The sequence below is a fragment of the Clinocottus analis genome, unplaced genomic scaffold (genome assembly GCF_023055335.1).
Source record: "Clinocottus analis isolate CAN_PGR_092001 unplaced genomic scaffold, fCliAna1.0.p SCAF_16, whole genome shotgun sequence".
Classification (NCBI taxonomy): domain Eukaryota; kingdom Metazoa; phylum Chordata; class Actinopteri; order Perciformes; family Cottidae; genus Clinocottus; species Clinocottus analis.
In genome coordinates, this window is record NW_027175887.1 from 8,859,603 (window position 1) to 8,882,292 (window position 22,690).

Sequence of the window (22,690 nt, forward strand, 5' to 3'; positions counted from 1 at the left end):
GTCGCCATGATGTAATTTTGTATTTCAATTTTATTAAACTGTTTTTGTGCCCTCCTCCCCCTCCAGTTGAAATCCTTCCACAATGAGCTGCTCTCTGAACTGGAGAAGAAGGTGGACCTGGATTCGCGTTATCTGACTGTGAGTATCTGATTGGCTTGTTCTGCCAGAGCCCGAGGACCGCCTCAATCCAAGAAGTGCCCTCCATATTTGATATACTGTAATTGTTAGTGCCTTGTATCACGTTGCATCAAATCCGTCGTGGCCGAAGTGATAACAGAGAGGCGGAGGTGAAGTTGTGTTTTAGCATCACGATCAAAGTTTGTCTCTGAGCCCATTAGAAAATGTGCATTGTGTTTTAAAGAGATGATTTGAAATAACATTTCACGTCCAGGGTAGACTGATTATAATAAACCCCTCCTGGAGTGTGAGTGTGTAAGCAGTGTGGCGCTGGTCTCCATGAGATATCTTTAGAATGAGTGGGTTGCAGCCGGAGTGTATAGCAGCACTGCTTCGTTGTTGTTTTGGGGGATGGGATAATGTTTCCATCATTGTATTGTACTGTTGGAAGAACCACGTTACGAGCTGCTTCGGCTTAAAGGCACTGACTCACTTACGCACTTTATATGATATTCCTCTCAAAATGAAATGGGGCTTGTTTGCAGGCTTCTGGCCTCGAGACCTAACAAAGAGGGCTTATCAGTAAAATCAGATGTTGCCATTTTGAGTGAAGTGTTTTGATAAATCATTTATATTTATTTCAATCTATCTTCAAGTACTCTTGGAATCATACACATCTGCCAAATTATTGTTGGCTGTCTACATTTATATGGAAAAAGATGTGGAAATGTGTCATGCCTCTTTCATGAGTTCAGATGGATCTACTATTTGAGACGTTTCTATGATGACGTATCCATGAGGTTTTAACATCCATTACTTTTAATGAATGTCCTACAGCTCTGCTGTGGTGATAATAGCAGTCATTTTTGCTTCACACTTTGTGAATTAATCATCTGAAATTTTGACTTCAAAAAGACTGTAAGGAAAGCTTGCTGTTTTCCAAGGCTTGGTGTGTGTGTGTGTGTGTGTGTGTGTGTGTGTGTGTGTGTGTGGGGGGGGGGGGGGGGGGGGGTGTGTGTGTGTGTGTGTGTGTGCTGTTCCCAGCGGTACATTTTGCTTTGTTCTCTTTCTCTTGTCACGCGTAATCACTTATGCAGGGTTTTACAACACTGAGGTCAGAAGCAAATGCACATACTGTAGACAACCCGTGAAGAGAAATATTCCTGGCAGATAAACTGCAGGAGACCAGGGGCAGATTACCAAAATTCTTCTACTGTGTCCACCGGATTGAATCACAATAATAATCAGTCTACAGTAGTAGCCAGTGATTGTGGGTACAAAGGTCAACAAGCTTTTGATTTGTTAATTAGAAAGAACATTTCAGCTCAAATGAGGCGGATGCTAAAGGGATATTATGTTGTCCAATTTCACCCTGCAAACCTTTCACAATACCCAACAGTGTGTCACTACATTGTGTGAGGGGGGTTCCACTGAGGAGTATCAAGGAGTTAAAGATATGCAAAGCAGAGCAACCCATACGGGCTGTTCTGCTTTACCTCAAAGACTAGGAGAGACATTGCTTCTTGGTTTTGGGCTTCAAAGACACCAGTGCAAAAGCATGTTTTTGTCCCATTTTTAAAATACTCCTGACCTGGAAAATGAATCACCGGCAGATAAGGTAAATGTGATTTATTTATTTGTTGGTTAATTGTCGTGCGGTCGCTAGTTGTCGAGAGGTTTCCCGCAGTGCTGAAACCACCCACTGCCTGGGTCACACTGCTCGTCCTCCGGTGACAACAACGGCTTCTTTTCAGCTTCTTTTTCAGCCAAAAGGTACCTCGAGGATACCTCCGTCCTCCGTGTCTTGCAGTACGCAAATGTAGGTGTTAAACCCTCATGCATGAGCTCCCCTCGGCCGATGTTGTCTCGTCCAGAAACCACATACGCTTTGTCACACCAGAGACTGTTACTATAGCAACAGAGCTGGTTCAGCTTGGAAACAAAGTTGTTGTTCTCGATAAATAAATAATTAAACAAGCAAATGAAATAAATCAACTCTGGTTGTAAAAGGACTAGGCCAATCGTTTTGCAACAAATCACACAAGTAGGTCTGGCGTTGCAGGCTGCCTCTGATTTCCTTTCTTTTCGCCACCTTGTAGAAAATAGACTTGTGGATAATCACTTACAGTGGACATTTAAAGAGACTCAATCAAGAGCATTGTTTTTGTCATTTCAAACCTGGAAAATACAAAATAAGCCGGCGCAGCTATGGTAAAGAATCTTGTGAATGTGCTTGTTTCTTTAGATTAAAAATTACTGCGAGACGATTGTCAAACTGTAGTGAAATGACTTGAATATAGTGGCTCCTTTTTTAAAGGTAAGAATTAGTCTAAAAACCTTTTAGAAACTGGTTGGTACTAATGTTACGCATTTGTTCACACTGCCACTCATCCAGGCTTTTTAAATTGTGGTCCTGATTTTGTGTTTACGCTCCGCTTGTCCTCCCTACGTAGGCTGCCCTGAAGAAATACCAGCTGGAACACAAGAGCAAAGGGGAAAGTCTGGAGAAGTGCCAGGCCGAGCTGAAGAAGCTGCGCAGGAAGAGCCAGGGCAGCAAGAACCCCTCCAAGTACGGAGAGAAGGAGATGCAGGTGAGCTGCACAAGTACACAATTGGGATGAAGATGTCTCATGACCATCGCGATGGACTCCTCAATTCCGAATGATGTTTCTTCCTTTTGTAAAGGGCGACTGCAAAGCATATTCTGCATAATCTATATTAACACTCAAGCCAGTTTGTGGCCCCGCTGTACTTTCAGCAGAGTTTGTGTGCATGTGGGTGACTGTTGGATTGGATTTGTATGAGTCTATGTGAAAAATAATGACGTTATTCCTTACAAAGTGAAGAGAAATCACAAAACAGCAAGGATGGGGGAGGAGGCGGTGGCGACGCGGTGCCCTGAGTAGGAAGGCAAATAGTGGAGGTTTGATTATGAAGTGTGTACCCTCGCCAATTTTCAACAACACCTATACACATACAGCAGGCACATAGACACAAATGTTAAAAAGATAAAAAGATAAGCTCCTTATTTATGTACTGAAGGATGCATTAACTCTTAAGCCGATGTGTTTCTGCACATACCTTTGATCAGAGTTTTAGCAGAATGAGTAAAAGCACAGCTTGTATATCCGCCACAAAATAACTTACACAGCTATCCTGTGAGGAAGATGTACCTGACGCAGACGTTTTAAGATAAAGCAGCGTCACACAGTGGGCATGCGTGTGTAACTGTTACGGTACATATAGATACAATGCTCAGACACGTGTATCAAAGACAATATTTTTTGTAGTAAGCGATGGCCGACGATCACATTTTGTACAAAAATGGATATCTAACTGAAGCAGTCTCATGATTCACTGACGGAACATGGCCCTGTTTGTTTTGGGCGTCATCATTCATGTGATTATTTAAAGCAACCTCCGACAGAGCAGCTCAGGTGAAATTATCTTTGATGAGTTGGAATGAACCTTCGTTGTTAGAAATAACTTAATTAGTTATCCGTCATATTTCGTTTCCCATCACCTGACCGCCTATTTGACACGGGAGGTTGTGTTCTTCTTACAGGCACGCACGTACACACATGCGCACACAGACACACACACCATCTCTGTATTAAGCCTTCACTGTGGTGTTGTTTACAAGTCGTTTGTTGGGTAAGTCCTGTTACTGTCAAACTGAGGGAAACAAAATGACGCAGCAGGAGTTACAACAGTTCTTTTACAAGGAAATCACCAGAAGCTGGAAGTCTGACTGCCTGGAGGGGCGCGAACAGGTCGAGGCTCGCAGGGTAATAGCTGAGTTGTTGTTTTCTCGCTGTGTGGCCGCCCATGAAGGATTGTGATCAATAGCTGGACTTGAAACATTATTCTTCAAACATGTACAGCTACAGTGTTTCACAGAGCCCATTGGGTATGAAAACTTTTCTCTTCGCTCGCTACCCCCGTTGTAGAATAAAACACCTCCTCTGCCCGGGGCTCTGAGTTTCTACAGTCACACACACACACACACACACACACACACACACACACACACACACGCTCATAAACATCTGCCCTTTCTTGTCGGATGGTTTGACAGTGCTGGTGGGTCTGACTGCTGTGTCACGTTGAGTTGGTTCCACTGTGTCAGGAGTGCCATGAGGAGATGAGGTGTCAAAGCATGCAGCAGTCCAAGCTTTACACGGTGCAGGGCTGGGGATGGGAGTGCACTAAGCCAGTACATCTCAGTCACAAATGGCAGGTTGCTACATGTCCTTGTACTGCCAACGGGTTGGATACGTAGCTCTCTGTAGGGTCAGGTGGAGCACAGTTTGACGAACAGAAACGAGAATGGAGGAATCTTTGATTGCAAATCGGTTAGTTTTGTCCAAAAAAAATAAAACAAATGTCATACTTAATCCATGTTAAGGGCCCATAGAGGCCATCAATTCATCAAACCTCAGAATATAAATGTGTTGGACTCGCCTACCGTCATTTTTGCATTTTTTTTAGATCCTTAGAGAGTGATGGTAAGCTAGAGTTTTGGCTCTGAAAGGGGCGTTAGAGCTAACCTCAAAGCTAACTCAGTTAGCTCTCAGTTATCTTCTCAACAGAAAAGGGAAACAGATGCAACACATGGTGATAAAGAACATTCAAACGGTTCACCCCCTGAGCAAAGATGAAGGTGCTTAGACATTACAACATATCTTGTGTGCAATATTTACAATGTATCCTAACTGTGGTGCAAAGAAAGGAATGTTGATACTCCTGGCGTTCTGCCCAATAGACTTTGATATGTTATTTGCTCTATTTGGAAGTGTGGCTGGATGGCGACGACAGACCGACAATAGGTCAGGGGTTCACTTAAAAAGTGAAGGATTTGTCCGCCGAGTACCACAATGCCAAGTCTCGTTAGTGCGTACTGTATGACACGGTGTCGTGCTGTGGCTCAAAGAAGATGTGGCGGCAGGCGGCCACAGCAACAATTTCAACTTGGAGTAGTAGCGCCACACTCTTTTGTGTCTCCATGACTGAACAGTTGGCCCCATCTGCGCTGAGGAGCAAGCTCATCAGGCTCGAGACTCGTAGCGTCAGTAAGCAGAGAAAAGGAAAATCAATCTCCTTTATCCGTTTTCAGCCTGCTGCCGTCTACTGATCATTTCACGGCTGTAGGCGTGTGACGGAGAAGTCCTCTCGTTTGTGCCAGAGTCCCCCGGGGAGGACGACGCACGCCGAGGGAGAGAGCCCTGCGCTCTTTTGAGAGGCTTCACAATTACATCCACCTTGAAAGGCTCAGACGGTGACCAACGTCGAAGACTATTTAGTTTAAATTAGGACGGAGATGGGCAATTTCAGGCAATACGAGGCAGTTGAGAAAGTTGCTTGGACAAGATCATCATTTCCTCGTCCTCCTCCACCACATCTTTGCTATTCTAGCAGATGAGAGGCACAAAACTCCTCTTTTATACCTCCTCTCTTTTCATTAAAAAGTAAAGTATGTCTGAGCGCAGTCTGGCAGTGGCCGCAGATGGCGGCCGCTTTTCATTGATCGCTCTCTTTCTCTCACATCACTGTTGTCTCTCCCACCTCTCTGTCTGTCTCTTTGTCTGTCTTTCCTCCCTCCCCTGCTCTCTCCCGTCTTCAGACACTTCCACTGTGCCATCTCATCAATAGATAAAGCCCCTGCCCAAATGCTAATCAGCTCATTATGTAGATCAGCGGAGTGGACCAAGGTAGCAGTAGAAAGGGGATTTATCAAGATAAACTCCTTTTGCATTGCATCGGCTGTTAATAAGAGCTCAGACAGAGATAGGGAGACGGAGTTCAGGATTAAGAATGAATGTCTCGAGATCTTTGATAGGCTGTGGGTAACTTCAGCTTAGTGTCATACAAATGAAAAGTGATCCCCACCTGGAAGCTTGGATTCATATGGATGACGGCTTTTTTTCAGGATTAATATGAATGTTTTCAAAGAAAGAACATGAGTAAAAATAACCTTCAATTAGGAAGGATGTTAACTGTGATTACATTCTGCTCTCTAGTGTTGCATCTAATTTACGTATCAGGCTTATGAGTCGCCAGGTGTTGTTTATGTGGTGAAGTGGATAAACAGCGACAAACACACCCAGCAGATTTGAACCGGGTACTGTAGGTGTAGCTCCTTACTGTCGTGCGCCCTGGAGTGTTGCACAACAATTGTTTTGAATCCAAAGAGTGCTGATGATGAAGGAACTGCAGGGCAGACCTAAGCAGCTCTTAACTGTGCAGGAAACAATGCTTTTGAATCCCTGCGGGAAAGAAAATGAGTATCAAAGGTGTTGACTTTGTGAATTGTCTTTGTGCTTTGCTGTGGGAACGGTGTGAAACCCTCCCCTGTCAGTGATTGTAATTACTGCAAGCTGTATTAGTGTTTAGTGCTGTAGTGTACAGACTGCATATTGTGTCAGGATTTCGTCCTGGATATGTCAGTGTGAGGGGGAGGCGTACCTGCATGTAAGAAGTGCCTTGACGTGTTGCAGTTTTCATTTATATTCATAGCCTTTGCAAAACAAGTCATTCCAGCTATGATGTAACCGGGGGTTGCTCAGCTATACGAGTGGCTGGTGTCTGCCTGGGCCTTTCCCACTGCGTTCCTTTAGTGACCTTTCTAAATGGTTTGAGAATTGGCCCATGTGAATTTGACAAACCCTTAAGCTTGCTGAGGTTTTGCTTAGCCCTTTAACTGTAAAGAACTAAAGCAACTAACTGAACCAGTTTCAAAGAACTTAATTTGAGCTTAAGGTGTACGGAAAGAACAGAATAAGGTCAGTCTGTTCTCAGGAGAAAAATGCGTTCATCATCCTTTCATCCCCGTCTTGCTTGATTTGACAACTTGGCTCTGTGGATTTGTGTAAGAGTTTAGGATGATTTCTACCAAGAGCGAAAGGCCCTTCCTGAAAATGTAAGAATCATTGACGCATCTAAAATATTCCTCCATACATGGAATCCCAATGAACTAACTTGTTGCTTTTGGCAGTGGGGAAGTAGTGTGCTCTGGTGGTTACTAAATGAGATGCATCTACACTGTGTGGTGGCGCCACAGGATCTTGCATTTAGCTGCAAGAAACAAACTTCATTAGCCTTTTTTTATTGCTCATCTTTATGAAATATAATGTAAAAACTTTCTAAAATGTATTCCAGTGCTTTGGGAATCCTGAAGTTGAGGAAGTATGACAATTGTTTTCTCTTACGGCGAAGACTGAAATGACAAAAGTAATATTCACAAACTTGAGACAGTGTTTCCTAATATGAAAGAGTATTGGAGTCATGTTCAACAAACACGGGAACCTTTTTTATCATTGTAAGCATTCAGAAAAAAGTGTATTTGGTGATTGCCCATGATGACACGCCGGCTAGATTTGTCTACCAAAATAAACAAATCTATTTGTTTACAGTTGTGTCAGAAAACCTTACCCCATAGAAAACTATGTTTTCTAGGTTCAGATCATTCCAACTAAATATAACCCTCTCTTCTGTCAGTACTACTCAGCAGATGTTGCCAGATTAAAGCCATGACTGTCAACTCACTTCTACACAACACTATTGAAAACCTTCAGTTACAAATATGCAAACTCTACTTTGTGTTCATAGGGTGTCTGACTAAACCTAAATGTCGCTCCCTCCTCAAAATAAGACCCCATGTCGCTGCTCAACCCCGCCACCGACCATTCTGTGTGGGGTCAGTGTACTCTCTGAGTCATTTCCCTTTTTTCGAAAGCTCATGTGAAGACAAACTGTCAGCTCCAGGTCTCCCTCCCGTTCTGTCTCTGTTACTCACTCTTAAACAACTATTAACACACATGCTATTTGTTATTGTCTGACACGTAAAATCGAGAAGTGGATTTTGTGAGCAATTCCACCTCCACACTGTGGGATCTTCAGCCATAATTGTCTTGCCTCGGTAGCACTCAGGAGGGAGAATCTGGTCTGAGAAAGTTACTGAGTAAGGCTCTTTCCTTGCACAACTATTACCGCCAAGGTGCACTTAAACCCTAATTGCTCCAGTGGAGCTCTGTGGTGATTGGCAGGAGACGACGAAGCAGCTCTAAGTGTGAATGGGTGTAATTGTGTGAATGTGAAGAAGGTTATTATTAAAAATAGGAGTAGTTGGATAGCTGCTTTGCCCCTTTCTTAGTCAAACCTTCTGTCCATTCGGCACAAAGCTGCGAAGGACCTGCAGTGCACCAGTAACTAAAACTTCCATGTCTTGTGTGTAAAATTGATAACAATAAGGATTTAGGAGTATAAAACGACAAATCTTTTATCTGAACACCAGCATGGTGTGATTCTTTGGTACATATTATATCCCATGTGTCTGTGTGTGTGTGTGTGTGTCCCACCAGTTTGTGGAGACCATCAGCAGCAAGCAGACTGAGCTGGACACCTTCATCGCCGAGGGATACAAGACAGCCTTGTCCGAGGAGCGTCGCAGGTACTGTTTCCTGGTGGACCGCCAGTGTGCCGTGGCCAAGAACAGCAGCGCCTACCACGGCAAGGTCAGTGTCAACCCACTAACAATAAGAGGTCTGCTTCGATCAAAGGAAGATGAGGAGGGACATGAATGCAATGCATTGTTAGAATAGATAAGGATGCATTTCAGTTATAGCTAATGTATTCAAGGAGACGGATGTTTGGTTTCAAATATTAGTATTTCTATACGTCCATGGCGAGATAAGGAAAACATGCAGGTTCAATATTGAGTTTTTTTTTAACTTAAATTCTCCGTCAATCTGTACCCCTCAATCGGATGGAAATGTTGCTGCACTCTGATTGGTGCATACAAATGACATCACATGTTTTTCACCCGCACCAGGTTTGAATGATTAATTTTAATAAATTAAATCTCCTGTTTCAAATAAGCAAACATGTCCGACCTTCAGCAGGTTGATGTTTATTATTTAGAAAGAAGCAGCTCAGAATACTTAATTCCTTGAATAATTATTTCTATCATCAGGTTTGCCTGTGTTGTAGGTGCTGAGAGCTCAATGCACAAGCAAACATTCAAGTAATCATTTTTACTTTGCAATTGCAGGATTCAGACATTATTGCAGATATCTGCTGTTACCCTAGCCTTAGCCTTTTGCTTAGTATTATTATTATTATTATTATTATTATGAATAATAATATTAAATCTGTATCATGCAATCACATTGTAAAAAAAAACATAGCCACTAGTGACTCTTTTCCCCCCTGGAGCAGCTTCTAATGTGCTGTGAGCTTCTTTTAGCTCTTTCTTTTAAATGCTGCATGTCGTCAAATTGCTGAAGATGTTCCTTCATTTGCTTATGTTGAGTCTTTTTGCATGTTTTTTTTTTTTACTTCTTCTCTTTGCAGTGCACTGCCCTCGCTCTCAGTACTTTTGATCTCGACTAATGAGCAACACATTTTATCTCCGTTTTGTCCCAAAAAAGGGATATGTGCCGAGCTTGTTAGGTCAATTTATACAACGTCTTTCTTTTTGCTATTGTGTAGATTCCAGCCAGCTACTCCCCATCTGTCATCGGTGTTGTATTTGATACTCACCTGCTGTAAACCATTGTTCATCCAAGAGAGCATTCTAGGAGATATATAATTCAAAGTCGCATTAGCTTTGACCGCTCACAGGGGCCTCTTCATTTAAAAAATGCATTAAGACTGTAGACAATGCCCAGCTGACGGGCAGATCTGAAGCTGTAATCCATCATTGCACGTTGCAATTGTCTGGCCAACTTTTTGTGAAGAGAACTGCCTCGTCTCTTCGCTTCATGAGAGACTTTAATAGGAAAAGGCAACATAACGCTGAATGCATGGAAAAACAAATAAAAAAAACAGTGCTTAAAATCAAAGCTCAGTGCAACAAACAGGACAAGAGTTGCAAACTGTTTCTCAGCAGTTTACAGCAGTCGTCAAGGATTGTATTGTACCTGCTTGTTATTTTCACTTTGCTGCTGACATTTAAAGAAAAGAACCTGTTTTGAACAGACCTATATCATACCTTCAAAGGTAATGGAGGAGAGCATTTTGTTTGTTTTTATGCTTTTTGTGCGTCTGTATGTGTGCGTGACAAATCTAAGAATTTTATATTTTTGGATAATGAAGTATATCAGTCGTGTGTACTGTGTGTGTGTGTGTCTGTGTGTGTGTGTACTGCGTGTGTATGTACTGTGTACTGCGTGTGTATGTACTGTGTGTGTACTGCGCTGCTGCTTCTTTTTTCAACATGGAGTCTAGTCATTAATCAGGATGGGGGTGTGCGTGGGAAGAGTTCACCTTCAGCAAACTGAAGAACCCTCTCCCAGAGGGTTCACAGTGTGTGTGCATGTGAGAGGGAAAAAGAGATTGCGACAGCTTCAAATTAGGACATACAAAGGGACAAAACTGTCGGTGTTTTGTGTTTCGATACATGTGTACTTTAGAGTTTTACACAGATGTGTGGATTCCTGTCCTTCAGTTAAACTCTGTTTGGATGGTTGTGGAAAGAACAGCCGTGTCCACAGGCTGCAAGATGCTGCAGTGGGCAGCTCGTTGTATGTTCGTCTGTCCCACAGCATCACCCACGCAGTACATTATCATAGTTGTGCAAAGGGTAGTGGTCAAGGATACAGAGTGAGGATAAACCTTTGAGATCTGAATGTTTTTATTTGTCATTACGATTCTCCATTTAATAGAGAACAGTTGAGCTTTTCTCTGGTCGCATTGCAACTACACCAATACTATGTTCTGCCTCCTCGCTGGCTACAGTTGTGGCTGGATGTCGTTTTCTGGTTGTCCTGTTTCTGCATCTGTCCCATTCTTGTGAACCCAATATCTCTCACTTGGAGGAAATGTCTTCACATTTTGCACAGACTCTCACTCGAGGAAGAACCAATTGTAATTTGGTGGTCAAAGATAGAGGTTACTGGGAGCTAACAACACATGTTTTGGGCCATAACTCAAGAGTTAATATGCTAAATATGACAATTTTTACTAAGCAATTATCTGCAAGAGGTTGTGATTGAATCACAAAGGGGTCGTGTGGAACAGAAAGTGAGAAATTACTGTAAATCACAGCCTCATGTTGCTTTCTGGTTGATATGAGTTACGACATGAAAGGTATATCGACCAGGGTTTCACAAATCAAACGCACAGTTCCATAAGATACAATAATGTATTGACAAACAAATATACTCTGCCAAGAAAGGTAGTTCTTCAGCAATATTTAGACACAGAAGCTTTAAACTGCACCTCGACTGGTCGACGGCGGCATACAACTGTAAGGCGGTAATTCCCATTTTGTTATTTTTCTCTCTCTAATCTTTCTTCCCTGCGACTTCCAGGGTAAAGACCTTCTGACTCAGAAGATCCCAGTTTGGCAACAGGCTTGCTCAGACCCCAACAAGCTGCCAGAGAGGGCCATGCTCCTGGCCCAGCAGATGGGCTCAGCTCTTGGGGGCACAAGCCCCCTGCATACCTCCAAATCTAACTTGGTCATCTCAGACCCGATCCCCGGGGCCCAACCTCTTCCTGTGCCCCCGGAGCTGGCTGTTTTCATGGGCAGTGGTGGCCTGGGACACCCAGCGGTGAGTTATGGAACAAATTAGCAGATGAAGGCTTAAAAGAAAACGCTAACTTTAACATAGATAGATTTTCTTGGACAGGACATTACAGACTTATCGTGTATAGCAATTTATCCAGAATTGTTCCTTGTTTTTGTGGAGAAGTGAATTACATAACTATAATTACGTCACTGTGAAGGAGCTATAGGTTCTTGCCTCATGTCAGCTCGTCCGCCTTTGGCCCTCCGTGAATGTGCAAATCAGACAAGTTTCCTTTTGTTTTACTTTAAAGGTGGCATTGAGGTTTTTGGGCTATTTAGAGTCTACATGACTAGGATACATTTGTACGGATGTTTAAAGTCAACATAGTTAATTTGAATGCAACGGATGTCAATCATGACAGGCGAAGCTATTTTCACAATTGTACTTATTGATCCAAATGTCTTCTTGTTTATTCCAGAGGCTGCTGGGCCCCGATGGCATGTCAATGGTAAATGGGACAACAGGAGTCCATGGAGAGGAATATTGGACGGATGGTGGTACTATATCCGTGCCCCAAGTCAGGCCCTCATCCCCTCAGACCCAGGCACAGGGCCAGTCCCAGCCTCAGCCACAGAGACAGGTCAGCGATGTCTACTCCAACACCCTCCCTGTCCGCAGGCCTGCTCCCGCCAAGAATAAGAACCCCGTGGGTAAGATATCCAAACACTGCTTGAATTTAATGAGCATCAGCAGCACTGCAGCAAGAAAATCACAAGCAGGATATGTGATTGAGCATCCCATCACTTTCCTTAAAGGTACACTGAGGAGTATTTTAACATCTCATGACGAGTTTAAAGGATAATAACATTATCACATTGCTACGTTTATGTTAATGGTGGCCATTGGATGAGAATGGCTGCTGTTCAGTGTCTCAAAGGAGGAGCAGGGAAGTTCATGTCACTGAGCAAAGTCTCTGTCTGCAAATATTACAGGAGAGACACGAACCCTGCCCAGGTCCAGTTCCATGGCGGCGGGCCTGGAAAAGAATGGCCGTGCTCGCGTGCAGGCCATCTTCTCTCATGCTGCAGGTGACAACGGCACCTTGCTCAGTTTCTCCGAGGGAGATGTAATCACCCTGCTAGTGCCTGAGGCCCGCGATGGCTGGCACTATGGGGAAAATGAGAAGAACAAGATGTAAGAACTGTGCTCATTTATTCCCATTTGTCTAAAATCCATAGTGTGAGATTGGATAGATACTGGTCTGACATGTTGGTACAGGTAATGTAGAGTAAGTGCTCCCTCTTCTCAGGCGTGGCTGGTTCCCGTTCTCCTACACACGTGTGCTGCCTGAAAGCGACAGTGAGAAGCTCAAAGTGAAGTATGGAGCATTTTTCTGTCATTAACTGTGTCGAGGTAATGAGCCCGAATGAACCCAAGTCTTAGGCTGTTATGTTTTCTTGCCTTCCCAGCCTGAACCATGGGAAAAGTAGCAGCACGGGGAATTTGTTGGAGAGTGATGCATCACTGCCCACACCTGACTATGGCCTGACTGCTCGACTGCTGGCACAGAGCCTAGCACAGACCCGCCCACGTCCCTACAGCATGGCAGGCTTTGGCACACAGGTGGGTACGATTTAGCATATGTAGTATCCATTAACAACACACACACACACACTTCTTTCTCTTGCTCACTTAATTTGTAGCCCTCATCTGGTTTAGTCTTGTATTTTGCATAATCGGATATGAGTAATCCTGCAGTAGCTGTAAAGGAGACTTTGGCTCAGTTTCTGCTGCCGCCTAGTGTTTGTATGCAGGTACAGCAGGCAAGTCGGTCCTAAACAAGCACACAATGTAACATGTGTAACTCTTATCTTTTCAGCCTGCTATTGAGGATTATGACGGCCGCTTTGCCACAAGGTAAGTCCTTTTCATGCCCTGCCTTCTGAGTATTGACTGATGATCTGAATTGTTTAACTTGGCTAGTTACTTATTAGAAAGAGTCAAACACCTCAGCTGAATGGCATTTCACCTGAGTTACTCCATGCTGAAATATTCAAAAGACAGCAAGGCAACTTATTACTATATGCAGTGTCTAAATTAAATGCTATGAACACGTTCTTAGCAGGTTCAGAGTATGTTGTGTAGTGGACAAAATGTGGCATATACATTATTTTCCAAAGAGTCAGTATGGATCCTAAAAAGTGCAGTGTTGTAAACCATAACCATAGTCACATAATGCAATGATCAAATATTAGGGAGTAGGGGGATAGAAAAAGGTATGTAATGTTTAGCAGAATGATGTGCTTGGCCTCTGGTAATTTGTTTTAACTAACTGCAAAAAAAGTTTTCCATTACAAATAGTATTTGATAAATACATTAATATGTGTAAAGGACACTCTGATAGACTCAGGATCCACACAGTGTCTCAAACCATGCAATCACTCATATTTGCATAAGATAATCAGTATTTAGTATTGTTTGCTGTAGAATATTTTTCCATTGTTAGTTAAGCCTATAAAATGTCAGATTTTTAATCAGCCATTTTCAAATTCCCCATCTTGGCCGAACTCAATTGTATCCGATTTACAATGACATTGAAAATGAAAAGCAGCAAATATTCACTTGAGAAGCAAATGCTTTTACATTTTACTCAACACATAATGATCGACTAATTGATTAATAGACTGATTTTTTACCAGGCGACAAAATTCTGCTGCATCGGTAAAATACCCATCTCATGAGTGTTTCCTTTGATTATTATTTACTGTATTTTTTTTTATAATTTCCTCTTGCTTATTTAACTTTTTTCAAATAGCTCTTTAAAGTAATGAATGCAGTCTAGCAGGGTCAGTGTCTCAGTTTATAGTCTGAGTACTCTTCTCGGCTCAGTATATATTTTCACTGTATTTCTATCAAATCCTGACTCAGGAGATTGTGTGAGGTTAGGATTAGGGATGTTGCCGTGCCTGATTCTGTCCAATCAGGGAGTACATCTTTGTGTACATGTTTATAAGTGTGTGTATGTGTGTGTGTGTGTGTGCATGTGTGTGCGGAAGAGAGAGCGAGAAATGCCCTACGTGCACTTTTATAAGTGTTTGGTGGAGTACATGTTGTGACGGTAGACATCACGCTGACCTCATCTCAGTCATCACTGCTTGTCAGTCTGGGGCTTTGGGCACCGGTGTCGAGCTGTTTTACATACTCTTGTCTGCTCTGAATGTGTTTTTTTCTGTATCAGTATTTTAAGACAACACTGTCCTGCAGGGTGTATTCACCCCAACAGATTAATATAACACTACATACCTCAAGCTAAGGAGATGACTTGATTTTCACATCAACCTGAACTTCTGGGGTTTGTCTACTTTTAAGTGACGGACGCAAGCAAATATTTAGTAAAACCGCTCAATGTAGGCAAAAATATCAAACTGGAAATTTGATCTGGATTCAAAAAGTGTTGATGAGGGAATTGGAAGTCCAATCTTCCTGATCACGGCAGCCATGTTTGGAGCTGGAGCTGTAGGTGGGGCGACACATGTTTCATGACCCCACCTACACTTCTCCAAAACTCTACTCTGCCTCCTTGTGCCTGTCTTGTCTTTCTCCATTTCTCTCTGAGTGTGTCCGACCTGGCAAGCTTCCTTCTCTCTTTGTTCCACAGTGACAGTCCTGATGGCAAATTGATTTCGACTGTGTGAGAACAGACATAAAGACAGACACAGACAGCTGCGGATAGCACAGGGGCCTCTTCCTCCCCATCTTTCCCTCCTCTTAGCCTCCCTCCTGTCCACTTATCTCCACCTCTTCTCCTCTGCCTCCACACACACCCCTTCTCCAAGTGGAAGAGGCCAGTTTCATCCCTCCTTTCTGTCCTCTCTTCCTCCTCGGGTCCCTCCTTTCTTCCTCCCGTCCATCCCGGGTGCTGCTGCTGGTGGTGTCGATGTGGACAGTAGCGGTTGGTGGGTGGAGGATTGCGTTGAGCGAGAGAGCCAGAGCGGGGCCTACCTGCTCGGCATGCAGCGCTATGGACTCTGAATACTCTATCTCTGATCACAGTCCACCATCACGGACTGATCTCTCAAGAGACTGCCTTGGCTACTGCTTGTCTTTCATGCATGTACATGGTTGTGTCATTTTGTCAAACTAAAGGACATGTTCATGTACTGTACAAGTGCCAAAAGACTTCAATGTCGTTGTACTAAAGCCACTGGCTGAATGGCCTTTTTAAGCACACGTGGGCCCAGTATTATCGAGTTCCCACCCAACACACATATGCTAAAAAAAAAGCTTTGTTTCAAGTAAGGCTGTGCAGCAGATTACTATGTTTCTTTCTGAGAGATGCCGTAGGTCGCGCTGTGCTTCCTTGTGTCAGTGCTAGACTTGATTTTCCGTCCAGAGGGTGTGTCATATTTGCCTTACTTTGCTTCTTTTTGTTTCTATTAAACACATACTTTAAGTGCAATGAAGCACTTTTTCAAATGGAGCTTCGAGAGTATACAGAATATATATATATATATATATATATATATATATATATATATATATATATATATATATATATATATATATATATATATATATATAAATTGTTTCCGTTAGTCAACCAAATTGCACTGTATTATGATCATTGCAAAACAGGTTTCTTTATACATTTATAATTAAACTTTCCACTCTCAGCCCCATTAAAAAAAAATTAAAAAAAACATTTGCCATCCTTGGATGAATTTATTGCCAGAGTTGTTTTAGTAGATTAAAATGCCTCCCTCCAATAACCTTCAGTATGGTCTTTTTCTGATGCTATTGAGTTTGGAGGAGATCTTCTGTTGAGTAATCTCAATAACAGCTGTGATTTTAGTTTTTAGGTTATGACAACCGCAGTTTTTGCAGCTCGCAGTGTATTTTATGATTGTATTCCCTGAGTGGCTATGTAGTTTTTGGTCTTTTTTATTTTTTATTATTATTGTCCCTGTAAAAAAATAAAATAATTTAAAACTATTTCCAGAAACGATGAGAACTTACTGATTAGTTGAAGTGTTTATCTTATGCATGCTGTGGAGGGAAACCAGAAAATGTGATACTAAAAATTGACCTTGAATGTATGGTGACTTTTTACAAAGGTATTCTAAATAAAACATATCTCTATATATTAATAAACAGTCTGGTCTGCCGAGAAATCTGTTTAGTGACGCTGACATTTTCAGTTGTGTTGAACTTTTTTTTCCTCATGTTTCAAAGTTATGGCTCTTAAATTATTTATTTTTTTTCCATTAAATGTTAATAATATACATTTTTTTAAAGAAGCAAATCTTCACGTGAGAAGCAAGTGCCAGAGTGTTTTGGCTTTCATGCTTTGACAGTTTACTCAACAAATAACAATTATCAACCAATTGGCCATTCTTTTTTCTAAACGACTAATTGATTAATAAACTGATGATTTTTTAACAGGTGACAAATACAATGAGGCCCAAGCGATTCTATTTTGCTGTATCTGTAAAAGACCACCGCTTCAGATGTATGCACAGTGTTTTCTTTCAATATCTTTCACTATGTCCTTTTTGTTCTTTCCTCTTTGTTCTTGCTCACTTAACTTTTTTTTTTTAAATAGCTCTTTAAAGTAATGAATGCAGTCTAGCGGTATGGTGAACTTGTTTTGTTTTCTTCTTCAAAGTTATGGCTCCTAATTGGTTTTCCTTTTTTTCCCCATTAAATGTTTAAATGAATTATTTTTTCAAAACTTCCACCCTCGCGTGAATCATTTCAGACCACAGCAGTGTCTCAGGCATGCAGTTTCATCCCTACTCCTCCCCCGTAACACCCATGGCATCTGTGGTGCTCTCTTTGTCGCTGTAAAAAACAAACATTTGGACTGATAGACTTTGAGTTTGTGTGGTGGTGTTGTGTGCAGTGTGTTTTTTGTGATTATCTGAACGCTGCCTGCCTGCTTATCTTCTTTTCGTTGTATTTTAGCTTGTGTTTGAACTGTATTTGGTTGAAGGAAATCATCTTTGGCAGACACACCTGCCTGTTGATTGCATTGCATTTGCAGTAAAATGTATCTCCACTTTGGCGAGCTGGGATTTGAAAAGGAGCATACAGTATATGGCATGTTGTGCATGAAGTGTGTACTTCAGTTTCCATCCTTCATTTCAGTTACAGTTGTTATCAAGTATGTTCATCTTGCACCAGACTAACCAGCAGTGTCGTTACAAAATGTGACTCCATGCATGATCTGAGCCAAGAGCCATTCAAACCCAAAGGTTCTCTTTACCTTCCAGTTTGGGTCCAGAATTGTCCCGGTTCTGAGGGAACAGGACCTCCGTAAGTCACAGCCTCCATCGCCTCTCAGCCAATCCCTTTACTCCTTCTCTCTGTTACTGCCTGGTTCTCGCTCACTGCTGTCATTGGCTGTCTGGCTGCAGTAGGATGCTGGGAATTACTGGTCTTTTCTGTCCTTTGACCTTAATGGATGTGGCAGCATTGGGTCTGTCAGTCCAGCAGGCTTTGGGTCGTAAAAGAACTACTTTCTTTATGTGCGTGTGTATGTGTGTGTATAACAAAATATCAGAAGACTAACTCTGTATGCATGCCCGTCGTAAGCTGTTTCGTTATTTTTCCCTCATATCTTACCTGAGCTTTGCCATTACATGCTTGCTAAAACTCGCAGTAGATTCTGTAACTATTTGCTTAGAAACAAAGCTATGGGAAGGGGAACTTATGTTAGTGTGGTTGCATATCTGACCATGCACCTCTCTAAATTCTGTCTATGTTCAACCTAACTGTCCTTGTCTCACCCCTCCTCTTCCCACAGTGACCGTTCCCTGGAGCTCTACCTCCGGCCCACCTTCACTGATGACCGATCTACTCCCATCTTCTACTAGCGGCCTGCTGCCCCCTTTTGTCCAATAATGGGCCCTTTTTTGAAGGGGAGAGAGAAAATGGCCAATATTGACGTGTCTCAGTTGTATGATGTCATCACAAGAGGGCCCAGTAGCGCGTTACATTACTAAGAAGATTTCTTTCTGTGGAAATTCACTCTTGAGAATTTCTACTTAATTCTCAGATTTTTGCAAAGGCCTCCACTAACATTGAATGTCTCAGCCTGAACATTCAATTGCATTCAATTGTGATAGAAGATTGCATTAGTTATTTTAGATCACACAAGTTGTGGATAAGGCATGGCTAATAGGTTTTTACTAGGAATGCAGTCACATTATTATTTATCTGCATTTATGCAATGGGATTTATTTTGTTCAACACTATACACTGTAAATTTCATTTGAGGATTATTTGCATTATTGAGCAGTGAAGGAGCACATAGGTTGTTTCAATGCGGCGTGATGGGGAAGAAGACGGCGACAACAGTTCAGTGCATCACTGTAATATGCACAGTGTGTTGATAGGATACTGCAACAAATTGCTAGAATGGGTCAGTTGGTAAGTAAACTATGATTCTGCTTTTGTTAAATGATATAACATAGTGATATATTTACTAATTGTGATACAGTACACCCATATTTTCAATGTGGGAACTGTGCCTTCTGTCTCTTTATTCTTGCAGCATTGACCCAATCATTATGTAAACTGGTTTAAGGGCTTATGCATCACGGCTCATTTTATTTCATTTTTTTATATATATTCCTGAAAATATAAGTTGGATTATTTCCCTTTTTTGTTTTGCTTGTAATGTCGGGACTTTTTGCTTCGCAAGCTCCTGCACACAGTGCGATATCGCTGAAATACAATACTATTTTTGCTATTTTGTTTTTAAATTTCAGTAATGTCTACGCTGTCAGATATCCAACAAATGAAATACAGTGCATACAAAATGAGTCTTTAAAAACATATATAATTAGCTTTGAGGGAGTGGTAGCTTATCAGATAAGGTACAGTATTATTGTAGCTTTTGATCGTTCATTCTCAGTATTATACACTCATCTGGGAGAAAAGCTTAGATCAGAGGCATTTATCCATAGTATAATGTGTGGGTAGGAAGTGGAACTGTATGCAAAAAGAAATCAATAAAAAAATACTGTGTGGTTGTGTGAACACGTTAAAATGTCTCTTAGACTGCATGGAATTAAGTTCCATCTTGAAAAGTCCATTTTCAATAGATGAGTCATTTTACACTGAGTGATATGATCAGGCTTTTATTACAAAGCTTGTTTGGGCAGCAAGTTTCAATTTTTTCTTTTTTTAACTTTTATATAGCTTTCATTGTGTCCATGGCTCACTTTTGTCCTGTTTGTATTATATCCGTACTGTACAGAAAGTGCATATAAATTATCTTGTCCAAAATAAATCTAAATGGGCAGAAACATCATACTTTTATGTGTTGTGTTTTCACGTGATCTTCTTCTGTCGGAAATTGCACCTCTTCAACATCAATGCAGATAAATGTATCACAGACACACAAAGGGAAAAAGTATTTGGATTTATTTTGTTTGGGATAGTACAATAGCAATGAGTGAGGGGGAATGGAAACAGCAATGATGTTACTACCGGTGCACAGAGCTACCCACCTCACCTTCTCCAAAGCTGTCTGCCACTTTAGCCAATAGGCTTTGTAATATCTCTGGCAAATTTTAGAGACCATCATCTTGGATTGCATCTTTTTCAAATCGTACAAAAATACAAGCAACATTTTCTCCTCTTGCGTAAATTAAAAGGCAAGGTGAGAGGAAACTGAATTGGCACTTTGAGAGAGAAGGGGAGGGAGCTGCCGATACAGCAGTAGTAGTTCAAGTCAAGCTACCTACATGTTGATAAAACATTCGTACAATATGTGAGATTTCATATTGAGTGTCTTTTCTTTTTTTTTTTACACCTCAGACCCAGGCATTCAACACGTATTTAATAGAATACATTATGTATGACACTGTGGACAATACATAGATGTAGAAAAAAAGCATGAAGTTGACATTCAAAATAAATGGCATTTTGACATGACACCACTCAGTAGTGCTGAAACACCTCTCTATCCCTTTGGTGTCACTATTGCTGATGAAATGTCACAAACAAAGCTTATATGCCACAAATAAAGTGAAACTGTAGCTGGCACTGTGGACACAAATAAGGAACCTCACATGTTTAGATATTTTCATTCCAGGATAGGGGGGGGTGTAGATAACAGAGCCACCACTTCTACAATAAAGGACCCGATTTGGCTATACAAAGTGCTTCAGACAGATATGGTAAAGCTAGACATATACTGTAGGTCATCATTAACCAGAGTGATTGTTGGTGATAATTAGAGAGTGACAACAACTTGATTTCCTGCATCAGATTTCCACAACAAAGCATAGCGAATCCACCATCAATATGATTTGGATATGATTTGGATCAAGGGAAAAGATGAGTTCCAGCACCTCCATCTTCATCATCACCACCACCCACTGTTGTTATAAAGTCTGGTTTTATGCGACAATTATCGAGCATAGTTCTCTGGCACCAACAATAAGAGCTGAAACAGTTTTTAAAAATGGCAGAGAAATTTTTAGCGGATGGACCAAGGCAACGAATGAGAGAAGCAGTTATGAAGCCTGTCGTTTCCTTTTATTCACCTTTTATTTTCTTTTAAAGTAGCTAAATTAGCTGTAAGGTCACCAACAGAAATCCAAATATACTGTATATTGATTTAAATTCTGCAAACAATATGTGAACTTTATCCACTCGCTTGGTTGTCTCTCAGGTTACCGCACCAGCAGCTATCCCTTTTGCCACAGATTAAAATAAAAAAGTGCACATAATCAAGGGTTTTCACTGAAATATGAGGCACTGTCTCATAAAAGGTCAACAGGGTCAGATGCACCAAATGTTAAAAAAAATAAAACTCTGTAAAACATTTAAATAAAATACTGCTGCTTTTCTGCGTTGAGAAGGACTCGTCCTCATCCAGTCAGGACCAAGGAGGCGATCAATCTTTTGGGCCGTCTTCTCCGTTACCTGTTGGAAATTAATGATTGCAAATATGTGTGCCAGCTTTCATTGCAACGTTCCATTAAAAAAATGCAGCATTTCTAGACAATTAAACTATGCACAAAATTCTTAAAACTTGGTGCACGTGTATATTTTGACATTAATCAACACTGCTAAACTCTAAGACATCTGTCATTGCTTTCAATCAAATATGAATTGTAAACCAACAGGATTATTATTGTGCAGCTGTTTCTTTTTGGCAAATGAAATAAAGAACCTCAGGGTTCTATGCTCTGCTTGTAAGGTTCTATGTTCACTTTTTATGCTATGAAAAACTATAGACACTATAGACATTTTAGCATACTTGTTTTTCTGACATACAATACAACAAGTATTTATGGCATTTTATAGAATACTCTGCTTTTTTGACATACTATACTATTACTTTTATGACATTTTTATTACTTAGCATGACTTTTTGTGGCTTATGATAATACTTTTTTACAATATACTGACATAAAATACTACAATGTGTTTGTGACAAACTGAATTATTACTTCTTTATGACATTTGGAATGGAAGTACTCTTATATTATACAACAGTCCCAACTGTGTATGAAAGACAGTTAATACAGACCTGTAGCTGAGCTCATGTGGGGGTCGGAGACATGTGTGATAGAGAACCGTGAGACCATAAAACGGTTCAGTGCTACAGCTGCAGGTTTTGGAGCTTCAGGACCGTTGGAGGGGGATTTGGATGAGGAAGGGGGCTCGGGGATGATATCAGGAGAGGACAGATGAGGCTCTAACAAGAGTTCATCGTCCCATTCATAACCTCCACCTGAATGCACACAGACAAGTCACAATTGCAGTTATTGTGAACATTCTGAGCTACACCTACAAGGATAACTCTGCATCGCATTGTGTGTCATTGTCAAACTCACCCTTTTCTGAGTTGTTGCCATCTGTTTCTTCAGAAGCACAGAAGGGTTCACAGGACAGAGCTTCACGTTCAGGCTCAGGTTGCAGCTGGTGTTCAGTGTTTTTTCCCCCTGAACATCCTTGTCCATTGGACTCTGTTCCAGTGGAGAAGTCGTAATCAGCCAACTCTCCCGTAGGGCTCTCCTGGAAGACATCAACATAAATAT

General features: G+C 41.4%; 2 protein-coding genes across 12 annotated transcripts in view; one reads left to right on the forward strand and one right to left on the reverse strand.

Moving 5' to 3' along the window:
* The window catches only part of LOC137786763 (BAR/IMD domain-containing adapter protein 2-like), a 47,409-nt gene extending 27,464 nt beyond the window's left edge, over positions 1–19,945 (forward strand). For 3 of the 9 annotated variants that reach the window (XM_068578848.1, XM_068578851.1, XM_068578857.1), the window contains 10 exons: positions 67–138; positions 2,571–2,708; positions 8,478–8,630; positions 11,430–11,672; positions 12,109–12,340; positions 12,623–12,824; positions 12,940–13,008; positions 13,100–13,253; positions 13,510–13,547; positions 15,578–16,122. In XM_068578848.1, coding sequence (XP_068434949.1) covers positions 67–138; positions 2,571–2,708; positions 8,478–8,630; positions 11,430–11,672; positions 12,109–12,340; positions 12,623–12,824; positions 12,940–13,008; positions 13,100–13,253; positions 13,510–13,547; positions 15,578–15,662 — 1,386 coding nt within the window. In that variant the 3' untranslated portion in view covers positions 15,663–16,122. Of the gene's footprint in view, positions 1–66; positions 139–2,570; positions 2,709–8,477; positions 8,631–11,429; positions 11,673–12,108; positions 12,341–12,622; positions 12,825–12,939; positions 13,009–13,099; positions 13,254–13,509; positions 13,548–15,288; positions 16,123–17,902 lie in introns of those variants that run through there. The other 6 variants (XM_068578850.1, XM_068578853.1, XM_068578856.1 and 3 more) reach the window with 5 other exon arrangements.
* Positions 19,819–22,690, reverse strand: part of aatka (apoptosis-associated tyrosine kinase a) — a 29,771-nt gene continuing 26,899 nt past the window's right edge. For 2 of the 3 annotated variants that reach the window (XM_068578845.1, XM_068578846.1), the window contains 3 exons: positions 22,487–22,667; positions 22,180–22,383; positions 19,819–21,569 (listed from right to left, as the gene is read on the reverse strand). In XM_068578845.1, the coding sequence (XP_068434946.1) occupies positions 21,541–21,569; positions 22,180–22,383; positions 22,487–22,667 (414 nt within the window). In that variant the 3' untranslated portion in view covers positions 19,819–21,540. The remainder of the gene's footprint in view (positions 21,570–22,179; positions 22,384–22,486; positions 22,668–22,690) is intronic. The other variant, XM_068578847.1, reaches the window with a different exon arrangement.